This window comes from Monodon monoceros, unplaced genomic scaffold (assembly GCF_005190385.1).
Source record: "Monodon monoceros isolate NGI ecotype Baffin Bay Population unplaced genomic scaffold, NGI_Narwhal_1 Super_Scaffold_2, whole genome shotgun sequence".
Classification (NCBI taxonomy): Eukaryota; Metazoa; Chordata; class Mammalia; order Artiodactyla; family Monodontidae; genus Monodon; species Monodon monoceros.
In genome coordinates, this window is record NW_021703776.1 from 44538660 (window position 1) to 44559314 (window position 20655).

General features: G+C 39.7%; 1 protein-coding gene across 1 annotated transcript in view; it reads left to right on the forward strand.

The window, feature by feature from the left end:
• Window positions 1–8559, forward strand: part of COL28A1 (collagen type XXVIII alpha 1 chain) — a 157859-nt gene extending 149300 nt beyond the window's left edge. Inside the window, 3 exon segments of the mRNA XM_029233287.1 lie at window positions 2732–2870; window positions 4664–4671; window positions 8395–8559. Coding sequence (XP_029089120.1) covers window positions 2732–2870; window positions 4664–4671; window positions 8395–8559 — 312 coding nt within the window.
• The last annotated feature ends 12096 nt before the right edge of the window (window positions 8560–20655 follow it).

Consider the following 20655-nt stretch of genomic DNA (forward strand, 5'->3'; position numbering starts at 1 on the left):
AAGCTGCAGGCGATCAGGGGAGGTGCAGCCCAAACTCAAGGTGTTCCTCACAGCCCTCAGCAACCTTAAATGCAAATGGAGAGCATTCAGTTTAAGTGCTTGCGTGCTGAGAGACCTGGCAAAGAAGTGTTATTACCTGGGAAGCCTCAATCAAGGTCAGAACCTGCGAAGCCAGGCACCTTGAAGGCCCTGGCAGTGCCCCAGCTGGCAGAAGCAGAATCCCCACAGCTGACTGGGAGAAACGTGGCCGTGCACTGCTGGGAAAAGCTAAGTCTGAGCACATGGGCTAATACTCATGATCATCAGCACTCATCCAGGGAAGACGGGAGCTCAAGTTTAAAGAGCTTGTCTGCAATATATGCAAGGTTCTGGGTAATGAGTTATGAGGAAAATGTTCAGAAATCAGAAACCAAAGGACCTTCTAGAACTGTGTGGCACCTATTCAGTTATCCTTCTTTAGGTCATACACTCACATTCTTGGATGCTGCTTGAAATCTGTTTTCTCCCCTTAAAGATCTGCTCTAAAGGCTAGAAAGGACTGAGCATAACACATCTGCCTGTCCAGCTGCATGGAACAGCCCGGCCTCCAGGTGTTGGCCCCTCATGTGCCCGGCTCCTCTGCTGTGTTTTACTGTGTGAGCCCTGCTCGGAGCTGGGGCCATTCACCTCCTCCAAAGCAGGCCAGTGTGGGGGGAGCAGAAGTGTGCAGAGCTGATAGGCAGCCTGTTGTGTTTAGGTTTAAGATTTATAATAAAATAAAATAAAATAACAGAGAACGCACATAGCAAACACTGGAGTGCCCACCACCCAGACATAACTGGTGTTTCCCTCTGCTCATCACTGTTGCTTCAGACAAACTTAGAGTCCTTGCTGTTCTCCTTCAGAGTCTCTTTCCTCCTCCTCTCTCCAGAAGCAGCCACTATCATGAATTCGGTGTGTATTCTGCCAGTAAAGTTTGGGGCGGCTTATATCCCACTTTCAGAGTTGGAAGGTATGTTAGGGGCTAATCTTTTCCTACTGTAAAATGATGACATTAAAGCCTAGAGGAGAGAATTCTCCGGGAGTCCAGTGGTTAGGACTACTCGCTGCTTCCACTTCAGGGGGCGCGGGTTTGATCGCTGGTCCGGGAACTAAGATTCCGCATGCCGTGTGGCATGGCCAAAAAAAACAATAAATAAAATAAAATAATAAAGCCTAGAGGAGGGCTTCCCTGGTGGCGCAGTGGTTGAGAGTCCGCCTGCCGATGCAGGGGACGCGGGTTCGTGCCCCGGTCTGGGAAGATCCCACATGCCACGAAGCGGCTGTGCCCGTGAGTCATGGCCGCTGAGCCTGCGCATCCGGAGCTTGTGCTCCGCAACAGGAGAGGCCACAACAGTGAGAGGCCCGCGTACCGCAAAATAAATAAATAAATAAATAAAATAATTAATTAAAAAAAATATATATATATATGCATATAGAAAAAAGACTGGGGAAAAAACCACCTGAGTATCAACAACAATTATTTCTGGGAAGTGGAATCACTTGTGATTTCTAGTTTCCTCCTTGCTTGTCCAGATTTTGTAAATTCCCTTCAATGAACATGTTTGTTTTGTAATAAGAAAATTATAAAAATGGAAAACTATAATATATAACATAAATATGTATTATGTAAACTATACATAATATAGTTATGTATTTGCTTAAATAAACTGAAATCTCATGGAGCCAAAATATAAAATTATTCTCATTTATGAAAAAAAATATTTCACTTGTTCTAGAACCTGAGGTGTAATGTTCTAGTAGTCAAAATTCCCAAATAGGGCTTCCCTGGTGGTGCAGTGGTTAAGAATCCACCTGCCAATGCAGGGGACACGGGTTCGAGCCCTGGTCCGGGAAGATCCCACATGCCACGGAGCAATTAAGCCCGTGCACCACAACTACTGAGCCTGAGCTCTAGAGCCCGTGTGCCACAACTACTGAGCCCGTGTGCCACAGCTACTGAAGCCCACGCGCCTAGAGCCCATGCTCCACAACAAGAGAAGCCACCGCAATGAGAAGCCCGCGCACCGCAACGAAGAGCAGCCCCTGCTCGCCACAACTAGAAAAAGCCCACACACAGCAACGAAGACCCAACACAGCCTAAAATAAATAAATTTATTTTTTTTTAATTCCCAAATAATGACGTGATTGAGAAAGAAAACATACACTCCTAAACTTACAAGAGGTAAAGAATGACTTATGAGACCTTAAGACTTGAACAAGATGGTTATTTAGAGGCTGAGTTAATTCCTTTAGGAGAACCATGCTGCCCAGTGAAGTTCTTCAAAGGAACATTCTCACCTGACAGTATATCTCAAGTGTAGCCATAACGTCTGTTGTCTTTTTTATGTTTGATAAGCTACTCCTCAGTCAAGCTTTTCTTTTAACTTATTTTTTGCTTCAAATGAAATATGAGCAAGCAAAAAAACAAAACAAAACAGTATTTCTTTCCTGAAAAGGGCATTTCTAATTTTGCCACTAACTTACCAATAATTTGGGGGAAGCTCCGAGCAGGGCTCACACAGTAAAACTGTTACACAGTTTTCAGCTAATATATAATTTATATATTATACTGTTAACTGTTAACAGTATATTATATTATACTGTATATTATACTGTAAATATATTATTTTATATATTATACTGTATATTATATTAAAATTTAATATACTGTGTAATTATATATATATAATTAGCTGAAATTTTTGTATAGGTCAGTGTCTCTGGAGCCCAGGACAAAGAGAAGGAGCCTTCAGAGCCCACCTGGGCTGCCAGCCTTGCTGCCACTCCATCATCTGAGGCTGCCACCAACCAGGGGCCATTGCTCAGGTCCCCTGAGGATCAGGCAGAGGGTCTGGAAACCAGAGCTCAAAGTCCCATTTGGAACTCAGAGCGAGAAAAGTTCGTGCACGAAGGTAAGAGATTTCTGCCCATCAGCTGTTGTATCTATAATATCAAGAAGGCACAGAAAGGATGGTCTCTAAAATCTCATCCAGAGAGAACATGTTTTGACTCTAAACAGGGAGGACAAAAGACGCTTTTCATTTTATTATATATAGAATTAGAAAACTGGCTGGTTGTTGGAACAAATTTGGTCAATCAAAAAATTTAACGCTCTTATAAGTGTTTATTGTTATTTTAAAATTTGAAAGCCTTTAGAGAGGATATTGCTCTCATGTTTGCAGTAGCTCTTACCATTCCCTACTGTCTTACATGAAGCCTTCACACATGTAGACGTTTGAATTTTTGACCTCTGGTTGGAAGAAACAAAAAGAAGCTAGAATCTAGATTCCAATTCATCAGCATATTTTCTATGCAGTTAATGTCTACAGAAATTAATCATTACATACACATTTGTGAAGAACATGCAAGAGAGACAACATCTTTGCCCAAAAGCAGCTTAGATTGGCTTGACAACAATATACATTATTCAGTTATTGCTTTTAAAGAGTGGAGGTAGTGAGAATCCACTTGCTCCCTTCTATTTGGCCGAAAAGGTAAATTTAGAGGTCAGTTTTAGCAAATAAGTGAATTTAAACATACTCCAAATCTGGGGAAATGATTATGGCAGATGGAGAAAGGGCTTATTTTGCTATTAAGAAATGAAGCTTACGACATTTAAACTGTCACACAGAACACAAGTGTCAGGCATCAAGTATCTATTTGGTCTTTTTCAGGAATTTTCTCACCTTGGTATAAGTTCCTCAGTAAGAAATAATAATCAAGGCACTAAGGACAAACATGAAATAAAAAGGGATTTAATAAATAGCTTTATTGTTGTAACTCTAATTAGCTTTATTTTTTATTTCTTTGGATAGTGGAAGTGTTTCTGAAACTTATTTGTAAACTGACATTAGAAGGTCATGTTTTTATTGTCCTGTAAAAGCTGATCTTTTGGGCTTCCCTGGTGGAGCAGTGGTTAAGAATCCGCCTGCCAATGCAGGGGACACGGGTTCAAGCCCTGGTCCGGGAAGATCCCACATGCTGCGGAGCAACTAAGCCCGGGCACCACAACTACTGAGCCTGTGCTCTAGAGCTCTGAGCCGCAACTACTGAGCCCACGTGCCACAACTACTGAAGCCCATGCACCTAGAGCCCATGCTCTGCAACAAAAGAAGCCACCGCAATGAGAAGCCCAGGCACTGCAATGATGAGTAGCCCCCACTCGCTGCAACTAGAGAAAGCCGCACACAGCAACAAAGAACCAAAGCAGCCAAAAGTAAATAAATAAAATAAATAAATTTATTTTTTTAAAAAGCTGATCTTTTTGAAAGAAAATTGTGATATAAAGAGAGCCCTTCATGGAGGCAGCCATTGTTGGCACGTATTCAAGTGGCACCCCAGAAGCTGCCCAGGACCACCTTGCTACATGCCCCAGCCCAAGCCAAAGGAACATTCTGGCCCCACTCACTCCATGCTACAGCCTAGCACTAGATCTGGGGTGGCCACAAGTGAAACAAGTGAAAAGACAGGATCATGGGGTACAGCTGAGCCAAACTCTGTAAGCCCATGAGCCCTACTTGCCACTCCCCTCCTTTTGGAGCAAAGATCCCAGAATGAAGAGAAGGAAAAACACACATTTTAAGGGAGAAGAGTCAGCTCAAGCCTGACCCTCGGGGCTTCCACTCCAGCAACTTGGGAGCAGACCCAAGGGCGGTGACAACTACTGAGCAGAGAGGATGTCCTGCCTCACACACAGCTCCAGCTCTAGCTCCTCCACCTCCAGCCCAATCCCCTACCAAGGTGACAGCTGCCAGCTCACCCTGAGGAAAGACATGGCTGGCATCCACATCAAATCCAGCTCTCCCACCAAAGGCAGTGGGCACATGCACACAGCATAGGGACACTCCCACATAAGAACACCCCTTCAAAACCAAAATAGCTAACTGTTTCATCTAGGTTCATAGACACAGAGAAACTTAAGTGAAATGAAAAGGCAGAGGAACTACTCTCAACTGAAAGAGCAAAGAGAAAACCCATGAAAAAACAATGAAACAGAAATAAGCAACTTACCAGATAAAGAATTCAAATCATTGGTAATAAAAATGCTAATTGAATTGGGAAGAGAAATGATCTAAACACAGATCATTTTAATAAGGAACTAGAAAATAGAAAAACCCAATCAAACATAGATAATTCAGTATCTGGGATAAAGAATACTCCAGAAGCAATGAATAGCAGAATAAATGACACAGAAGGATACATAAGTGATCTGGAAGATAGAAGAATGGAAATCACTCAATCAGAACAATAGAATGACAAAAAACAAAACAAAACAAACAAACAAAAACAAGTGCAACATGCAAGATCTCTGGGATAACATCAAACATGCCTACATTTGTATCAAAAGGAGAAGACAGAGAGAAGGGGATCAAAAATGCATTTGATGAGATTATTGCTGAAAACTTCCCAAATCTGAAGAAGGAAACAGATATCCGGTACAGAAAGCATAGAGGGTCCCAAATGAGATGAACCCCAACAGACCCACACCAAGACATATAATTAAAATAGCAAAAGTTAAAGAGAGAATTCTAAAGGCAGAAAGAGAAAAAAACAGAGAGTCCTGTATAAGGGAATCCCCATAAGGCTATCAGCTGATTTCTCTGCAGAAAGTTAGCAGGCCAGAAGTGAGTGACATGGTATATTCAGACTGCTGAAAGGGAAAACCCACAACCTAGGATACTCTACCCAGCAAGATTATCATTTAGAGTAGAAGGAGAGATAAAGAATTTCTCAGACAAGCAAAAACTAAAAGATTAAGCAATACTAAACCTACCCTAAAAGAAATGTTGAGATAAAGGAACCCAAGCATACTACAAAAGAAAATCATAAAACCACAATGGGAGAAACACAAATAAGAATAAATGATCAGAGAAGAACTATAACCACAACTGGAAAACAAAGAATAAAATGGCCATTTATGACAAACCCACATACTCAGTGGTGAAAATATGGAAGCCTTTCCACTAAATTCAGGAACAAACAAGGATGCCCACTCTCACTGCTTCTATTTAACATAGTATTGGAAGTCCTAGCCACAGCAATCAGGCAAGAAAAAGAAATAAGGGTATCCAGTTGGAAGGGAAGAAGTAAAACTGTCAGTATTTGCAGATGACATGATACTCTATATAGAGAACCCTAAAGTCTCCACACAAAAACTATTAGAACTAATAAATACTTCCAGCAAGGTTACAGGATACAAGATTAATATATGGAAATCTGTTGTGAGTCTATACACTAATAATGAAATATCAGAATTGAAAGTAAAAAAAAAATCTTGTTTAAAATCGCATCAAAAATATTACAGTACCTAGGAATAAACTTAACCAAGGATGTGAAAGACCTATACTCTGAAAACTATAAAACACAGATGAAGGAAATTGAAGATGATACAAAGAAATGGAAAGATATCTTTTGTTCTTGTATTGGAAGAATTAATATTGTTAAAATGGCCATGGTACCCAAAGCAATCTACAGATTTAATTCAATCCCTATCAAAATACTCATGATATTTTTCACAGAACTAGAACAAATAATCCTAAAATTCATATGAAACCACAAAGACCCCAAATTGCCAAAGCAATCTTGAGAAAAAAGAACAAAGCTGGAGGTACAACCCTCTCAGACTTCAACTATACTACAGAGCTACAGTAATCATAACAGTGTGGTACTGGCACAAAAATAGACATATAGATCAATGGGAGAGAATAGAGCACCCAGAAATAAACCCACACACCTACAATCAATTAATCTATGACAAAGAAGACAAGAAACACAATGGAGAAAAGACAGTCTCTTCAACAAGTGGTACTGGGAAAAATGGACAGCCACATGTAAAACAATGAGATTAGAACATTTCCTCACACCATGTAAAAAGATAAACTCAAAATAGTTAAATAACTAAATGTAAGACCTGAAACCATAAAACTCCTAGAATAGAACGTAGGCAGAACATTCTTTGATATAAATAGTAGCAATGTTTTCTTGGATCAGTCTCCTAAGGCAAAAGAAATGAGAGCAAAAATAAACACATGGGACCTAATTAAACTTAAAAGCTTTTACACTGCAAATAAAACCTTAGACAACATGAAAAGACAACCTACAGAATGGGAGAAAATATTTGCAAATGATGCCACTGACAACAGATTAATATTCCAAAATATAAAACAGCTCATACAACTCAGTATGCAGCCACTATGGAAAACAGTATAGAGGTTCCTGAAAAAACTAAAAATAGAACTACCATATGACCCAGCAATTCTACTCCTGGGTATATGTCTGGAAAAAACAGAAACATTAATTAGAAAAGATACATGCACCTCAATGTTCATAGCAGTACTGTTTACAATAGCCAAGACATAGAAGCAACCCATCAACAGGTGATTGGATCAAGAAGACGTGGTCTACGTATACAGTGGATACTACTCAGCCATAAAAAAGAACAAAATTCTGCCATTTGCAGCAACATGGATGGACCTAGAGAATACTATGCTTAGTGAAGTAATTCAAAGAAAGACAAATACTGTATGATATCACTTATATGTGGACTCTACAAAATAATACAAATGTATGTATTGATATATGCAAAACAGAAACAGAGTCACAGATATAGAAAACAAATTTGCAGTTACCAAAGGGGAGAAGGAAGGGAGGAGGGACAAATTAGGAGTGTGGGATTAACAGATACAAACGACTATGTATAAAATTGATAAGCAACAGGGGTATACTGTATAGCACAGGGAATTACAGCCATTATCTTGTAATAACTTATAATGGAGTACAATTGGCAAAAATACTGAATCAGTATGCTGTACACCTGAAACTAATATAATATTGTAAATCAACTATACTTCAATTAAAAAAAGAAGAGAGTCCTTTATTTTACATTTTTTTGTAACTTAAAAGGATTTTCCTCCTTTAGTAAGCACAATCACATGTGATCATAGTGGTGCTTTCTATGAACAAACTTGGAGGGAATGTGTATGGAAGGCCAAAGTCATCTTCATTCCAAGTGCTAATTTGATTTCAAATCAAGTCCAAAGTAAATGAAGAAGTCCTATCTCTCTCCTGTCAACTAATCCTCACAAGAGTATTAGCCAATCAAGGCTCACAATATTGTCAGGAAAATATGCATTTTAATGGGGTTTCATGAAGTTCAAAAACTTTTATGTTTTCAAAGGAATGACTATCTAATGGTGGAGTTTCAGGTGGTAGCGGAAATATGTCAGGTATTCAGGAACCCGTCCTTAACTTAGAACCATACTTTTTCAGTTGGTGTGTTAGTGTGCATGGAGAATAAGCTTCCTAAAGCTTTTACTTTTCAGTGAAAGAAAAACTTATAATAACATGCTATCCTTTTCTCACTCTAGATCCTAGATATTTGGAACTCTACAGCCAGGAAACTGTAGCGAATATGTGGTTCGATGGTATTATGACAAACAGGTCAACTCCTGTGCTCGCTTTTGGTTCAGTGGCTGTAAAGGCTCATGAAATAGATTCAACAGTGAAAAGGAATGTGAAGAAATCTGCATTCAAGGATGAGCAAGTAAATCACCCTGTACTGAGTCAAATCTATGTCTCTATCTAGAAGCCTAGAAAGAAGCTCTATAATTTCAATATTCACCCAATACAAATAAAACACCATATATGAGTGTATACTGAACACTGACAATTTATAAACATAGTCAAATCCTTACAACCACCCTAGGATGTAGGTATTATTAACTATTTTTACAGATGTAGACACTGAGGCTCTGAGAAGTTTAGGAACTTCTCAAACGTCACCAAACTAAAAAGTGGAAGAGATGGGGGGTCTGACCCAGAACTGTGTAACTTCAACACACATGTTCTATCTATTTCACAACCTGCAATGTTGTTCTGATTGCCATTAATTCCTTTGCATGTATTATGTCGGATGAAACCCCTGCCCCAGAACACCCCCACTCCCCCTATCCCTCACACCTGCCTCAGTCCCCCAAACCCCTAAAAGCCCTGCCTGTAGCAAAAGGTAGCTGGTGGGGAAGGAACTGGGTATGGGCATTAGAAGTGATGGGAGTATGTTTGTGCAGAGATGGTGGTGAGGTAAGAAAAATATCCTGCCTGAGGGAAACCCAGCAAGATGGAGTGGTTCTGAGAGATGAGCGGCCGTGGGATAGGAGTGGGGTTGGTGAGGGTAGTTAGATTTTTGCCTCATTTGCCCTGAAAATGATTAAGAAACTAATCTGAATTAAAATTGCAACTCAGATTTATTAACAATTGTCATTCCCCACTCTTCCAACATATTTGGAAGAAAAGCCTTTATTGTATGTTTAAGCTACATATTTAAAACAAAAATTGTAATTTAGACCAAGGAACAATTTCTACCCTTCCTTTAAAATGTGTAAAAGCAACTTCGAATTTTAGTGGGTTGGGATGGGAAGGCATTTGATGGCCGAGGACCACTTGAAGCCCACATGAACTCCTGAGCAGAGTGTTTTAAACATACAGTGTACACTAAAAAAAAAATGAGCCACCAAATTGAAATATAACCCAACAGAGTAGTAGAGAACTAGCTCTGTCATTTTATGAAATCCCGTTTGGGAAGATCACTAGTTCTGAGCTGAACTCAGGCAGCATTGGTATATATCATCTCACAACACGCTTTCCTCTTCTTTCACGCCTGTGACCCTCATTTGAGTTTGGGGGTACACAAAAGTGCACCCAAAGAAGGAGGAACTGGAATAACAGCCATCTTAGCAAAAACAATTTTGTATAGCTTAAATTTTTATTATGTAGTATTTGATACTACAAAATAATATATGCAATATACTTGTAAATTAAAAAACATGATACCATGATGGACACCAGTGAACACATCACACAGAGAATGAACCAAACATAAGCAACTCTGTTGAAACTTCCTGTGAGCCCCTCCATCATCCCAACCCCCTGCTTTCTGCCAGAATAACCCATCTTGAATTTTGGTCTTACCATTTCAATTTGTTATTGGTTTTTATATGTAATTTTACATGTGAAACCACATAAATCTCTATGTATCTCTAAATAATACATAGTCTCTCTTATTTTAGAACTTTATAAAAATGGTGTCATACTCTGGTCTTCTGCTACTTTCATTCAATATTATAATTAATCCCTGTTTTACCATATCTAAATGTATTCCTAAATAATTTATTATTTAGGTTTTTTTGAGCTTTAAAAAATTGGTTTCATGACATGTAATTCTTTTTCACTTGATATATTATTACATTATAATTCATACTTGTTCACTTTCACAGTTGTATAATACTGGTATGAACATATCACAACATATTCAACCATTACCTTGTCTATGCTAAATTGTTTCTAATTAACATTTTTCATCAGCTTTGCTATGAATGCTCTTACGTGTGTCTTTGGGTGCTCGTGTACCAGTGGTTTTCTAGGCTATATACCCAAAAGTGGAATTGGTGGGTTGCAGGATATGTAAACATTCAAAAATAGTACATCATACCAAATTTTTTCGCAAAGTGTTTGAACCAGTTCATTATAAATTCGCACCAGTTGTTGTATAAGCGTTCCCATTGCTTGACATTCTTTTTAACACAAAATTGTCAGACTTCTTCATTTTGTTAATCATGGATGTGAAATGGTATCTTGTTTCAATTTGCCTTTCTCTGGTAGCATCTGACCATATTTATTTACCATCTGTGCTGTTGCTTCTGTGAAATGTGTGTTTATAATTGGGGGAGATTTTCCTATTGGATTGTTTGCCTTTGCTTATTGAATTTCTGGAGTTCCTTATATATCCTGAATTTGAATTCTTTGCTCATTATTTGAGTTGCTAATATCTTTGTGGCTTGCCTTTTTACTTTACTCTTTTCTTTTTTTAGTGAACAGGAGTTCTCAATTTTAATGCAAATTTACCCATCTTTTTTTTTTTTGTGGCTACCACCTTTTTTCCTTGTTTATGCTGCTCAGACTTTCAGCCACCTTTCTTGGGCAGGAAACTCACCCAGGACAAAACCTGCTCTGGGTGCTGGGTGTACCTCTCTAGCTTCCCATCTTCATGCCTGGTAATTCCGATGAGCCTATTAGCATGTTGGTGATTTCCAGGTGACTGTGTTTTCTTCATCTTTTTTAGTTGTCTCAGCATGAAAGTGGGTCTAAGCTACATAGATGGCCACTACCCCATTTTTTGTTGCTGTGGGATGGAGGGTTTTGGGTATTTTCTTATCTCCTGGAAGCCCAGCAATGCATTGAAAAGCCTGTATTGTCACCATATGGTTGTTGGAAAGCAGAAAGACCCTTCAGAGTATCTAGCCTGCCATTTTGCAAACAGCAGAAGTACTTATGTTTGTTTTTCAAGCTTTTCACAATTTTTCCCATATAGAAAATTGATATGCAAACATATTGTAATGTTGACTTGGGTGTTCATCTCTTTGTCTGAAATGTTCTCCTCTTCCTTCATGTGACTGACCAAATCCTAATACTCCAAGGACAACTTGCAGGCCTCCTCCTTTGTGGTACTTCCTCATCTCTCTCAGTTGGGCCATGCTCAACTCTGAGGACACAAAGCACTTGCCCTAATGCCTCCATTCTACCCTGATCACAGTCTAAGCTGCCTTGCACTTAGTGGAGAGCATCTGTGTTAGTTTTGCTTTGCTGCTTTAACAAATTGCCACAGGTTCAGCAGCTTAAAAAACACAAATGTATTATCAGTTCTGGAGGTCAAAAGTCTGATGCAGGTCTCGAGAACTGGGCTAAAATCAAGGTGTCAGTGGGGCTGTGTTTCTTCTGGAGGATCTAGGGAAGAATCCATTTCCTTACCTTTCCCAACTTTTAGAGGCTACCCACATTCATTCTTTGGTTCATGGTCCCTTCCTCTACCTTCAAAGCCAGCAACAGCTGGTTGGATTCTTCTCATGCTACCATCTCTCTGGTGCTCTGATTATAGCTGGGAAAGGGTCTCTGCTTTTAAGGACTAGTGTGATTTGATAAGGCCCACCTAGACAATCCAGACTAACCTCCCCATCTCAAGGTCCTTAACCTTAATCACATCTACAAAGCCCTTTTCCTATGTAAGTTTCTGGGGATTAGGGAATGGACACTGTTGCATCCATTATTCTGTTGATCACAGCATCTGTACCGCCTGCCTGTTCTCTGAACTTAGAAGCAAAGACATGCCTTGTTTATCTCTGTGTCCCTAGTTCCTGGCACATAGGAAGAACTCAATACATTAAAAAATATTAGAACTCACTTTATAAAATTCATTAGAGAAATAATTAACTCCTTGAAAGAGAGGAATAGAAAACGTTAAGAAAAAATCACACCAGTTTAAAAGAATAAGGAGAAGTGATATGTCAATGAGTTAAAAACTATTACTCTCATCCACTTTGAGATTCAGGACACTCCTCCCCTCTTTTCCCACCATAATTAGCAAAACAAAGGGAAAAGTCAGAAGGAGTGTTGTCTGGCTAGATAAAGAATCAAAGAGGCTGAACTGAACAACCTGAGATTTTGGAAAAGAGAATGATGATTTATGTTTTCATTGTAATCTAGTTAAAAAGCTAATATGGAAATAACCCAAGTGCCCATCGACAGTTGAATGGATAAAGAAGATGTGATACACACACACACACACTCACACACACACACACAGGAATATTACTCAGCCATAGAAAAAAAGGATGAAATATTGCCATTTGCAGCAACATGGATGGACCTAGAGAATATTATGCTTAGTGAAATAAGTCAAACAGAGAAAGACAAATACTGTATGATGTCACTTATATGTAGAATCTAAAAAAATAATACAAATGAATCTATATATACAGACTCAAGTAAAAAACAAACTTACGGTTACCAAAGAGGAGAGGGAGAGGAGGAGGGACAAATTAGGAGTCGGAGCAACAGATACAAATTACTATACATAAAATAGATAAGCAATAAGGATTTAATGTTTAGCACAGGGAATTATACCCAATATCTTGTAATAACATATACTGGAATATAATCTGAAAAAAAAATCCAAAACTGAATCACTGCACTATACACCTGAAACTAACACAATATTGTAAATCATTTATACTTTTATTTTTAAAAAACCAATAGAGATGGGGGAGATATACGACATTTTGTTTCTCCATTTTCAAATAAAAAAGGACAGACTATGTATACAACGTGCTAAAACCAAGAATGTGTATCGAGAGAAGTGTCCATTTTAAATTAAGACATTGAGAAATTTTTAGTATTTTATTAAGTACTAACGACGTTCAAGAATTTTAACAATGACAAACTTCCACTGAAATGTTAAAATATCTTAGACGATCATTTCTACCGTTTTCATTTAGTTGAAACCTCAGCTTTGCTGACTGCAAGAATTGCTCTCATGGGAGGTCTGAAGAGCATGCTAAATTTATAAAATGCCAAGTAGGTTTGGTGATTTTAGTCTTAATGTTTTGCCTACACACAACAAGAAGTAAACGAAAGAATGAGAGAAAGCCATTTGCGTGTTACGTGTAACAGAATCGTTGCACATCACTAATAAACCAAGAGATCCTATAAGTAAAAAGGAATAAAAAGGAAAAAACAGGAAAATGATAGGGACTGGCAATTCAAAGGAGATGGTCAATACACCTCTGAAGGGATGCTTAGCTTCATTAACTGTCAGAGAAATGCATGCTAAGCAGGTCTGGGGTGAGGCTGGGCACCCATGGGTGATTCTGATGAGCTACCCTGGCTGAGAACCAGCAAGGGGACATCTGAATTATGCCAGTCTCAGGAGAGAGTCTACTATTGGAATTGGAATTTTAGATGTTCAATGATTTATGCCCTTTTTCTCTACTAAACTATAATTCAGTGTCTTGCGTGAACAGCCGTGCAAAGATGGATTAATGCTGTTGAAGTGTCCAAGAGCTTTCCCCCTCACTAAAATAAGACATGTTTCAGAATATGTGTGTGTGTCTGATCGTTAAAACAAGAATAGCTCCAAATCATATTTCACACATATGAACGGGATTTCAGATTTAAATATATATATCTGACTTGATTTCTAAAAGCATTCATTATTTCTTACCATTTCCATAAATTAGTATCTTTGAAAAATCATTCATTTAAACCAATTCATTAAAAGTCACATCAAACTCTGAAAGTTAGGAAATTTTAAGCCCTGCCGTAATCAGGTTGAGAAAATATGGGCTCTTCGACTTGCCAAGGATCCTTAGAGTCTTCTAGTACTATGTCTCCTCTATTTCTTATATCCTTTAGACAAATACTCTGACTGGGCATTCTTGAGGTGAGCATTTCTGACAAGACAATTTTCTCCTCCAGAGGCAGCCCATTGTTTAGGTAACACCAACTCCCACTGCTATAGTTGAGCTGGATGTCCCCTGTGGCTTCCATCCTAATAAACTCCTACCCTGACCTTGTGGAACCTTTCAGAATGGTTGTGTTATTTTAAGACAGCCAATATGTCCTCATTCATTTGGGCTGCTTCAGCAGCTTCTCCTATTTCCATGGCTTTTTTTTACCACCCTACCCTCTAATTCTGAGCATGCCCTCCAGCTTGTGATGGGTGTTCTTGGTGCCTAGAGCAGGGGAGAGTAGCAAACTTATTAACACATCCCTGATTTTAAACAGTATTATGTCCCTGTGGAATAGAAAAAGACCTAAGGTAACTGCCGCATCAGTAGAAGACATGGGAAAATTTCCCTCTATCTTGGAAGCAAAGAAAAATAGGAATTACATAGTAGGAATTCTAAATAGTAAATCAGGACTTGTGGATTGCAAAGACAGCAAAATAGAGACTTCTTTCCCTATTTCTCTCTGAAATTGACTGAAGCTTCAATTTTATTTTTACTATCCTTCAAATTTGCCTTTAAAGTCTGCACTCACAGCTTCTTGACATGATTTTTAAGTACTAGTGGGATTCTCCAATTATTTTCTCCTTAGTGTATTAGTTGGTGTTGCCTTAAATTTATCATTTGGCTGTTTTCCATCTCTTGCATCTTAATGAAGAGTGCTATGGTTTTGCTGGTTTCAGCAATTTGGGATTTTTCCCAAGTTGATTCTGTTATGAATACATCACTGCTCAGACTTGTTTTTGACTCTTTAAAACAAAACAGAGCATGTCCCTGATGGGAAAAAAATCAAAAACAAAACCCCAACAGACCTTGTTTTTATGTGATCATCTCATCTCTAGTCTTCCAAGAAATAAATACTGGAATTTGTGTAGACTTTCTTTGTGGTATATTACATACTTTGCTATTAAATAATATGGACAAATACAGTAAAACTGACTAAAATTGTGCCTATTCAAATTTTAGAGTGTTACTTGAGCTCTTCCCATACTGAAAGTTGAAGGCCAAGCCTATTAAATTTGCTTCGTACCACCCTCTGCCTTCACCACAAACCAGCAGTCCCTCTGTATTCCGTTTCTCTGAATGGTGCAATCACTCAGCCGCTGACCTCATCTGGCCTCTGAGGAACACCCCAGACTCTTGCCTCTCCCTTACGCCCAATATCCAATTGCTCAGTGCATCTGGTCCATCTTACTTCTCCCTGATCTTCTCCACTCTGAGTTTCTCATTGCTTCCAAACCAGCCGCCTCACCTCCATCTTATCCCTCACCTCTGATCTTTATCCCCCCAGTGCTGCTGAGTTACAGAAAATGTGACCCAATCATTCTCCTCCTTAAAATGCTTTAGAGGCTCTCCGTCTTCTCCAAGGTACAGAGCAAAGCGTTTAGTATTCGAGGTCCTCACCTCTGCTTACATTTCTCATTTATCTTCCTCGAGGTTCTTATACATATTCTTCAGTTCAGCTATACTCAACCATTTGCTACTTTCTGAGATCACCATTCCTTTCCCTTTGAAATATTCTCTTTGTGCCCTCCCTTCCTTTTTTTCCTTCCTCCCTCCTTCTCTCTCTTCCTTTCTTCTTCACTTAGTATTATGGAACTCATTCTGTGTCAGTAGATGAAGAGCTACCTTAGACTTAAAATGCTTCACAGCAGTTCATTTTATTTAATCAACCCATCTTTCCTTGGCCTTTCAATGTTTCCAATCTTTTGTTATTATGACCAAAGAAAAGCTTCACTGAATAGCCTTGTACACATTAGTCTTCTGTTTTTGGGGTACATATTAGTGTTTGTGTAAGTATATCTATACAATCTATTCATGAAGCAAAATTGTAGGAACAAAGAGAATGTACTTTTGATAGGCATGTCAAAGGACTTACTTTAAAGATTGTGCCAATTTACACTCCCCCAACTTATGAGTGTACCTGCTTTTTCCCTTTCTCACCATTATTGAGTCTTATCAGTTGTTTGATCTTTGTGATCCTCTGATGGTTGAAAATGGGATCTCACTTCAGTTTTAATGTGTATTTTTCTCTTATTTTTTCATTTCTTTATATTGCAAAATATTTGATATATTCAAAGGAATATATATTACATATAAGTAGGGTTTAAAGTAAAATTACATAAAAACCTGTGTATCTACCACCCAGCTGAAGAAATAGATCACTACCAATATCATTAAAGCCACCACTAAGTTTGTCCCCAGCTGGACAAAGGCAACTTGAAAATAAGTGGTCATGGTGACTTGAGGTGCCCAAGAATATGCTATATGAGTCTCCAGAGATTACCATGGCCAGCAATGTGCTATACAGATCCTGAGATTATTATGCCCGATGATACCCTATGTGGATTCCAGAGGTTACTGTGTCCAAGGATATATCATGAATCTTCAGAGGTCACCCTTGAAAGCAGCTCAAAACAGGATAATCTGGGAGAGCCAATCCAGTCCTAACCCCAAATACCTGCTACAAATAATCCAAAGGTCTGTGCTAGAGCTCTGTGGGAGGCTAACCCAGTCCCTGTGGCTCATAGAGATGCCATGTCAAGTTCTAAATACCACCAGAAACCTCGCTCAGCTTTGATCTTCTCACCTGGTATTCTGCTTCCCTGCTGTCTGCCACTCAGTATGCCAAGTATTAAAACTGGGTGTAGTTATGGAGGTTATTCATTTAGGATTATGCCAAGAACCCAGGAATGTCTGAGAGTTACTCCAAACCCCAGTTCCCCACATTCACAAGAATATGTACAGAGAACAACAGCAAAGGACAGCAAATCTCCACATCATTTTCTATACTTGAGTCAAGTGCCAGGGCTGAGCTTTCTGGCAAGTACGACTGAACTGCACAGCATCTTTTGGTCCTAGGCTAGTTCATCCTAAATTGTTTCTAACCAAATGCCATCTAGCACATTCCTTAGTGCCTTGGGAAAGTAAGCAGAGAAAGACATTCTTTTATTCACTCACTCACTGATTCGCTCATTCATTCATACAATTACTCTCTACTGCGTGCCAGGCACTGTCTCTGCATTTATGAAGCTTATTTTCTAGTGCAGGACAGACTTAAGAGTCACGTAAATGTCAAATAGAAATTAATCTGTGAAATATATGATGTGCTCAGTACTATGAAAAAGGTCCATTGTGCCAGTAGAGCATGTAGTAGAGAAAACGCAGCAAGAGAGTACAAGTCATCAATGCTATGGAAGATCGTGATTGTTTGTTTACAATTATCCTTTCTTTCTCTATCCTTGCCATGCTTGCTGTAGGTAGGGTGTACTTCCCTGCACATTTGACTCTGGGCTTGGTTATTGATTTGCTTTGGCCAATGGAATGTGCACAGATGTCAGGTATGCCATGACTGAGCAGAAGCTTTAAATGTGGTTGCATGCTTTGGCCCTGTGCCTCTTCCTCTGGACCTTCACCAAGAAACTAGCATGCCTTCACCTTTGGTCCCAGAATAAGAAGATGCATAGAGCTGAACTGAGGCCAGGCGAGCCCACTTGAACCAAACTAAGCTTGCTGAGCCCAGCAGAGCTGGAGCCATCGATAGCCCTCAAGTCATGTGGGCAAGAAACCAATGTTTGTTGCCACCAGCCACTTAGATTTGGGATTGTGTGTTACCACTATAAAAGTTGACAGATACAAATCCCTATTCTCAGGCTTGCCTTGGCTGTCTATGGCAGGCTGTAGCCCCTGGCCTGGCTGACATGTGAGACAACAGAGAGGCTGTAGGAGATGGCTGGGTCTTTTCCCATGTAGGAAAAGGCTCTGACATGTCTACTGTTGCAGCTTCTTAGAAGAGGAACGAAAGAGAGAGATGGACAGTTTTGCTTCCAACTAAGATGGAGTAATATGGACCAGATTTATCCTCATTCTTGAAACAACTAAAAACAGACAACATTTAGGAAATGACACTTTGTAAAACATTTAAACCAGTCAAGGAAGGACAGTGGGCCCTGATAGGCAGGAAAGAAAATGAAGTGAGCCCTGCAATTGTCCCAGTCTACTGCTTTGGCAGCATTTCCAGGCCGCAGTGCAGAGAGAGGGAACCAAGGCAGGACCTGGCAGATTCCCTGGGATGAGGCCTAAGAGCTCAGAAAGACCAAGGCGGCTAGAATTCTGAGGATGAGGACAGAGATCTGGACAGGAGAGAAGTTCACAGGGTGTGAACGTGGGAGGTCTGTGGAGGGTTCCCCCTGAGTATTCAGCTAGGTACTGGTGAGTGAATGCACATGCGGAAACTACCCAAACCTAGGAACTGAGCCAACTGAAAAGATTAAAGGTAACAGTGTCAGGTGCTAATTTTGGGTCGGAAGCAATCAATGCCTGTCATACCAGCCAGACTGGAAAACCTCAAGACTCACTCAGTGTTTGGTAAAGTACATTCTGGACCATAAAATAAGTGCCAATAAATTTAAAAGAATTCAATTCATATAAAATATGTTCTTATCACAATGAAATTAAGTTATAAACCAATAGCAAAAATATATTTAGAAAAACCTCAAATAGTTCCAAACTCTATAAACTACTTCTAGATCCATAGGTCAGTAAAGAAATCAAAGAGGAAAATTAGAAAGTATTTTGACCTGAATGAAAATAAATACACGGTGTAGCAAAATATGTGGCATGCTGGGGCTTCCCTGGTGGTGCAGTGGTTGAGAGTCGGCCTGCCGATGCAGGGGACACGGGTTCGTGCCCTGGTCCGGGAAGATCCCACATGCCGCGGAGCGGCTGGGCCCGTGAGCCATGGCGGCTGAGCCTGCGCGTCTGGAGCCTCCGCTCCGCAACGGGAGAGGCCACAACAGTGAGAGGCCCGCGTAACGCAAAAAAAAAAAAAAAAAAAAAAGAATCCACCTGCCAATGCAGGGGACATGGGTTTGTGCCCTGGTCCGCGAAGATCCCACATGCTGCGGAGGAACTAAGCCCGTGTACCACAACTACTGAGCCTGCGCTCTAGAGCTCATGAGCCACAACTACTGAAGCCCGTGTGCCACAACTACCGAAGCCTGCGCGCCTAGAGCCTGCGCTCCGTAACAAGAGAAGCCACCGCAATGAGAAGCCCTCACATGCAACGAAGAGTAGACCCCGCTCGCCGCAACTAGAGAAAGCCCGCGCACAGCAACGAAGACCCAATGCAGCCAAAAAAATCTATTTTTTAAAAAAGAAAAAAAAAGTTTTTTAATAAATAAATTGTTCTAAAAAATTTTTTTTGTGGCATGCTACTAAAGCAGTATGTAGGGGAAAATGTGTAACACTAAATGACTATTAGAATAGAAGTCCCAAATCAATGACTTAAGCATCTAACTTAAGAAACTAGAAAGGAAGAGCAAATTAAACCTAAAATAAGTCGAAGAAATAATCATTACCAGAGTAGAAACTAATAAAATAGAAAGCAGAAAATAAATGGGTATATACTTATTTCAAAACTTAACAAACTGTATACTTTAAATAGTTTTAGTTTATTATATGTCAATTATACCTCAATGAAGCTATTTAATCTTTTTAAAAGTATCTTGGAGTGGGGGAGGAAGGAAGGGAGAATGAACGAATGAGCTGACCCTTCCACAGCCTGAGTGAGAGAGATAGAGAACCGCTCCAGAGACTAGAAATCACTTATGTACTTGGCATTTTAATAGTTTAATACAAATTTCCCCTGTCTAGAGGTAAATGTAGGCACTTTGGTGACCTGAGCGTGATTAATCAAATTAGCATCCCTTATTATTAAGGGGAGGAGCTGGGGTTTAAGATGTAGCTCTTACCCGCCCCTTACATTACTGAACCCATAAATGAGCTGGCATAGTTTTGGTTGTAATTTCAAGTCCTCTGAACCCCAGCCTTACTCCTGTTGTTCCTGTCTCTGTTTACAGCATCACCACATATCTTCACCTTCAGATCTCACCTTCCTTTCACATTCCATAAGTCACTGAGTCCTACAATTAAACCTCAAAAATCCTGTTCCATCATTCTCTCCCGACCTTATGCTCCACCCATTCTGCTTAATAATCCCAAATGTACTAAGTTGGGTTTGTTTTTGGTATTCAGCCTTTCGTCCTCACACCTGCTGCTTCCTCTGTCTCTTTTCTGCATGGCAGACTCCTACATATTCTATAAGACTTAGTTTAAATATTGTATCTTTGATGAAGTCTTCCCCAACTTCCAAGAAAAATGGCCCCCTTTTGTCTGACCCCCAAATAATACTGCCCTAATGGCATCTACTAATGGCACAAGAAACACGATAACTGTAACCTGGGCAGTGAACTTGGACTCCTACAGTGGTTTGGGCTTGAAGAAGTCACAGAAATGCTAG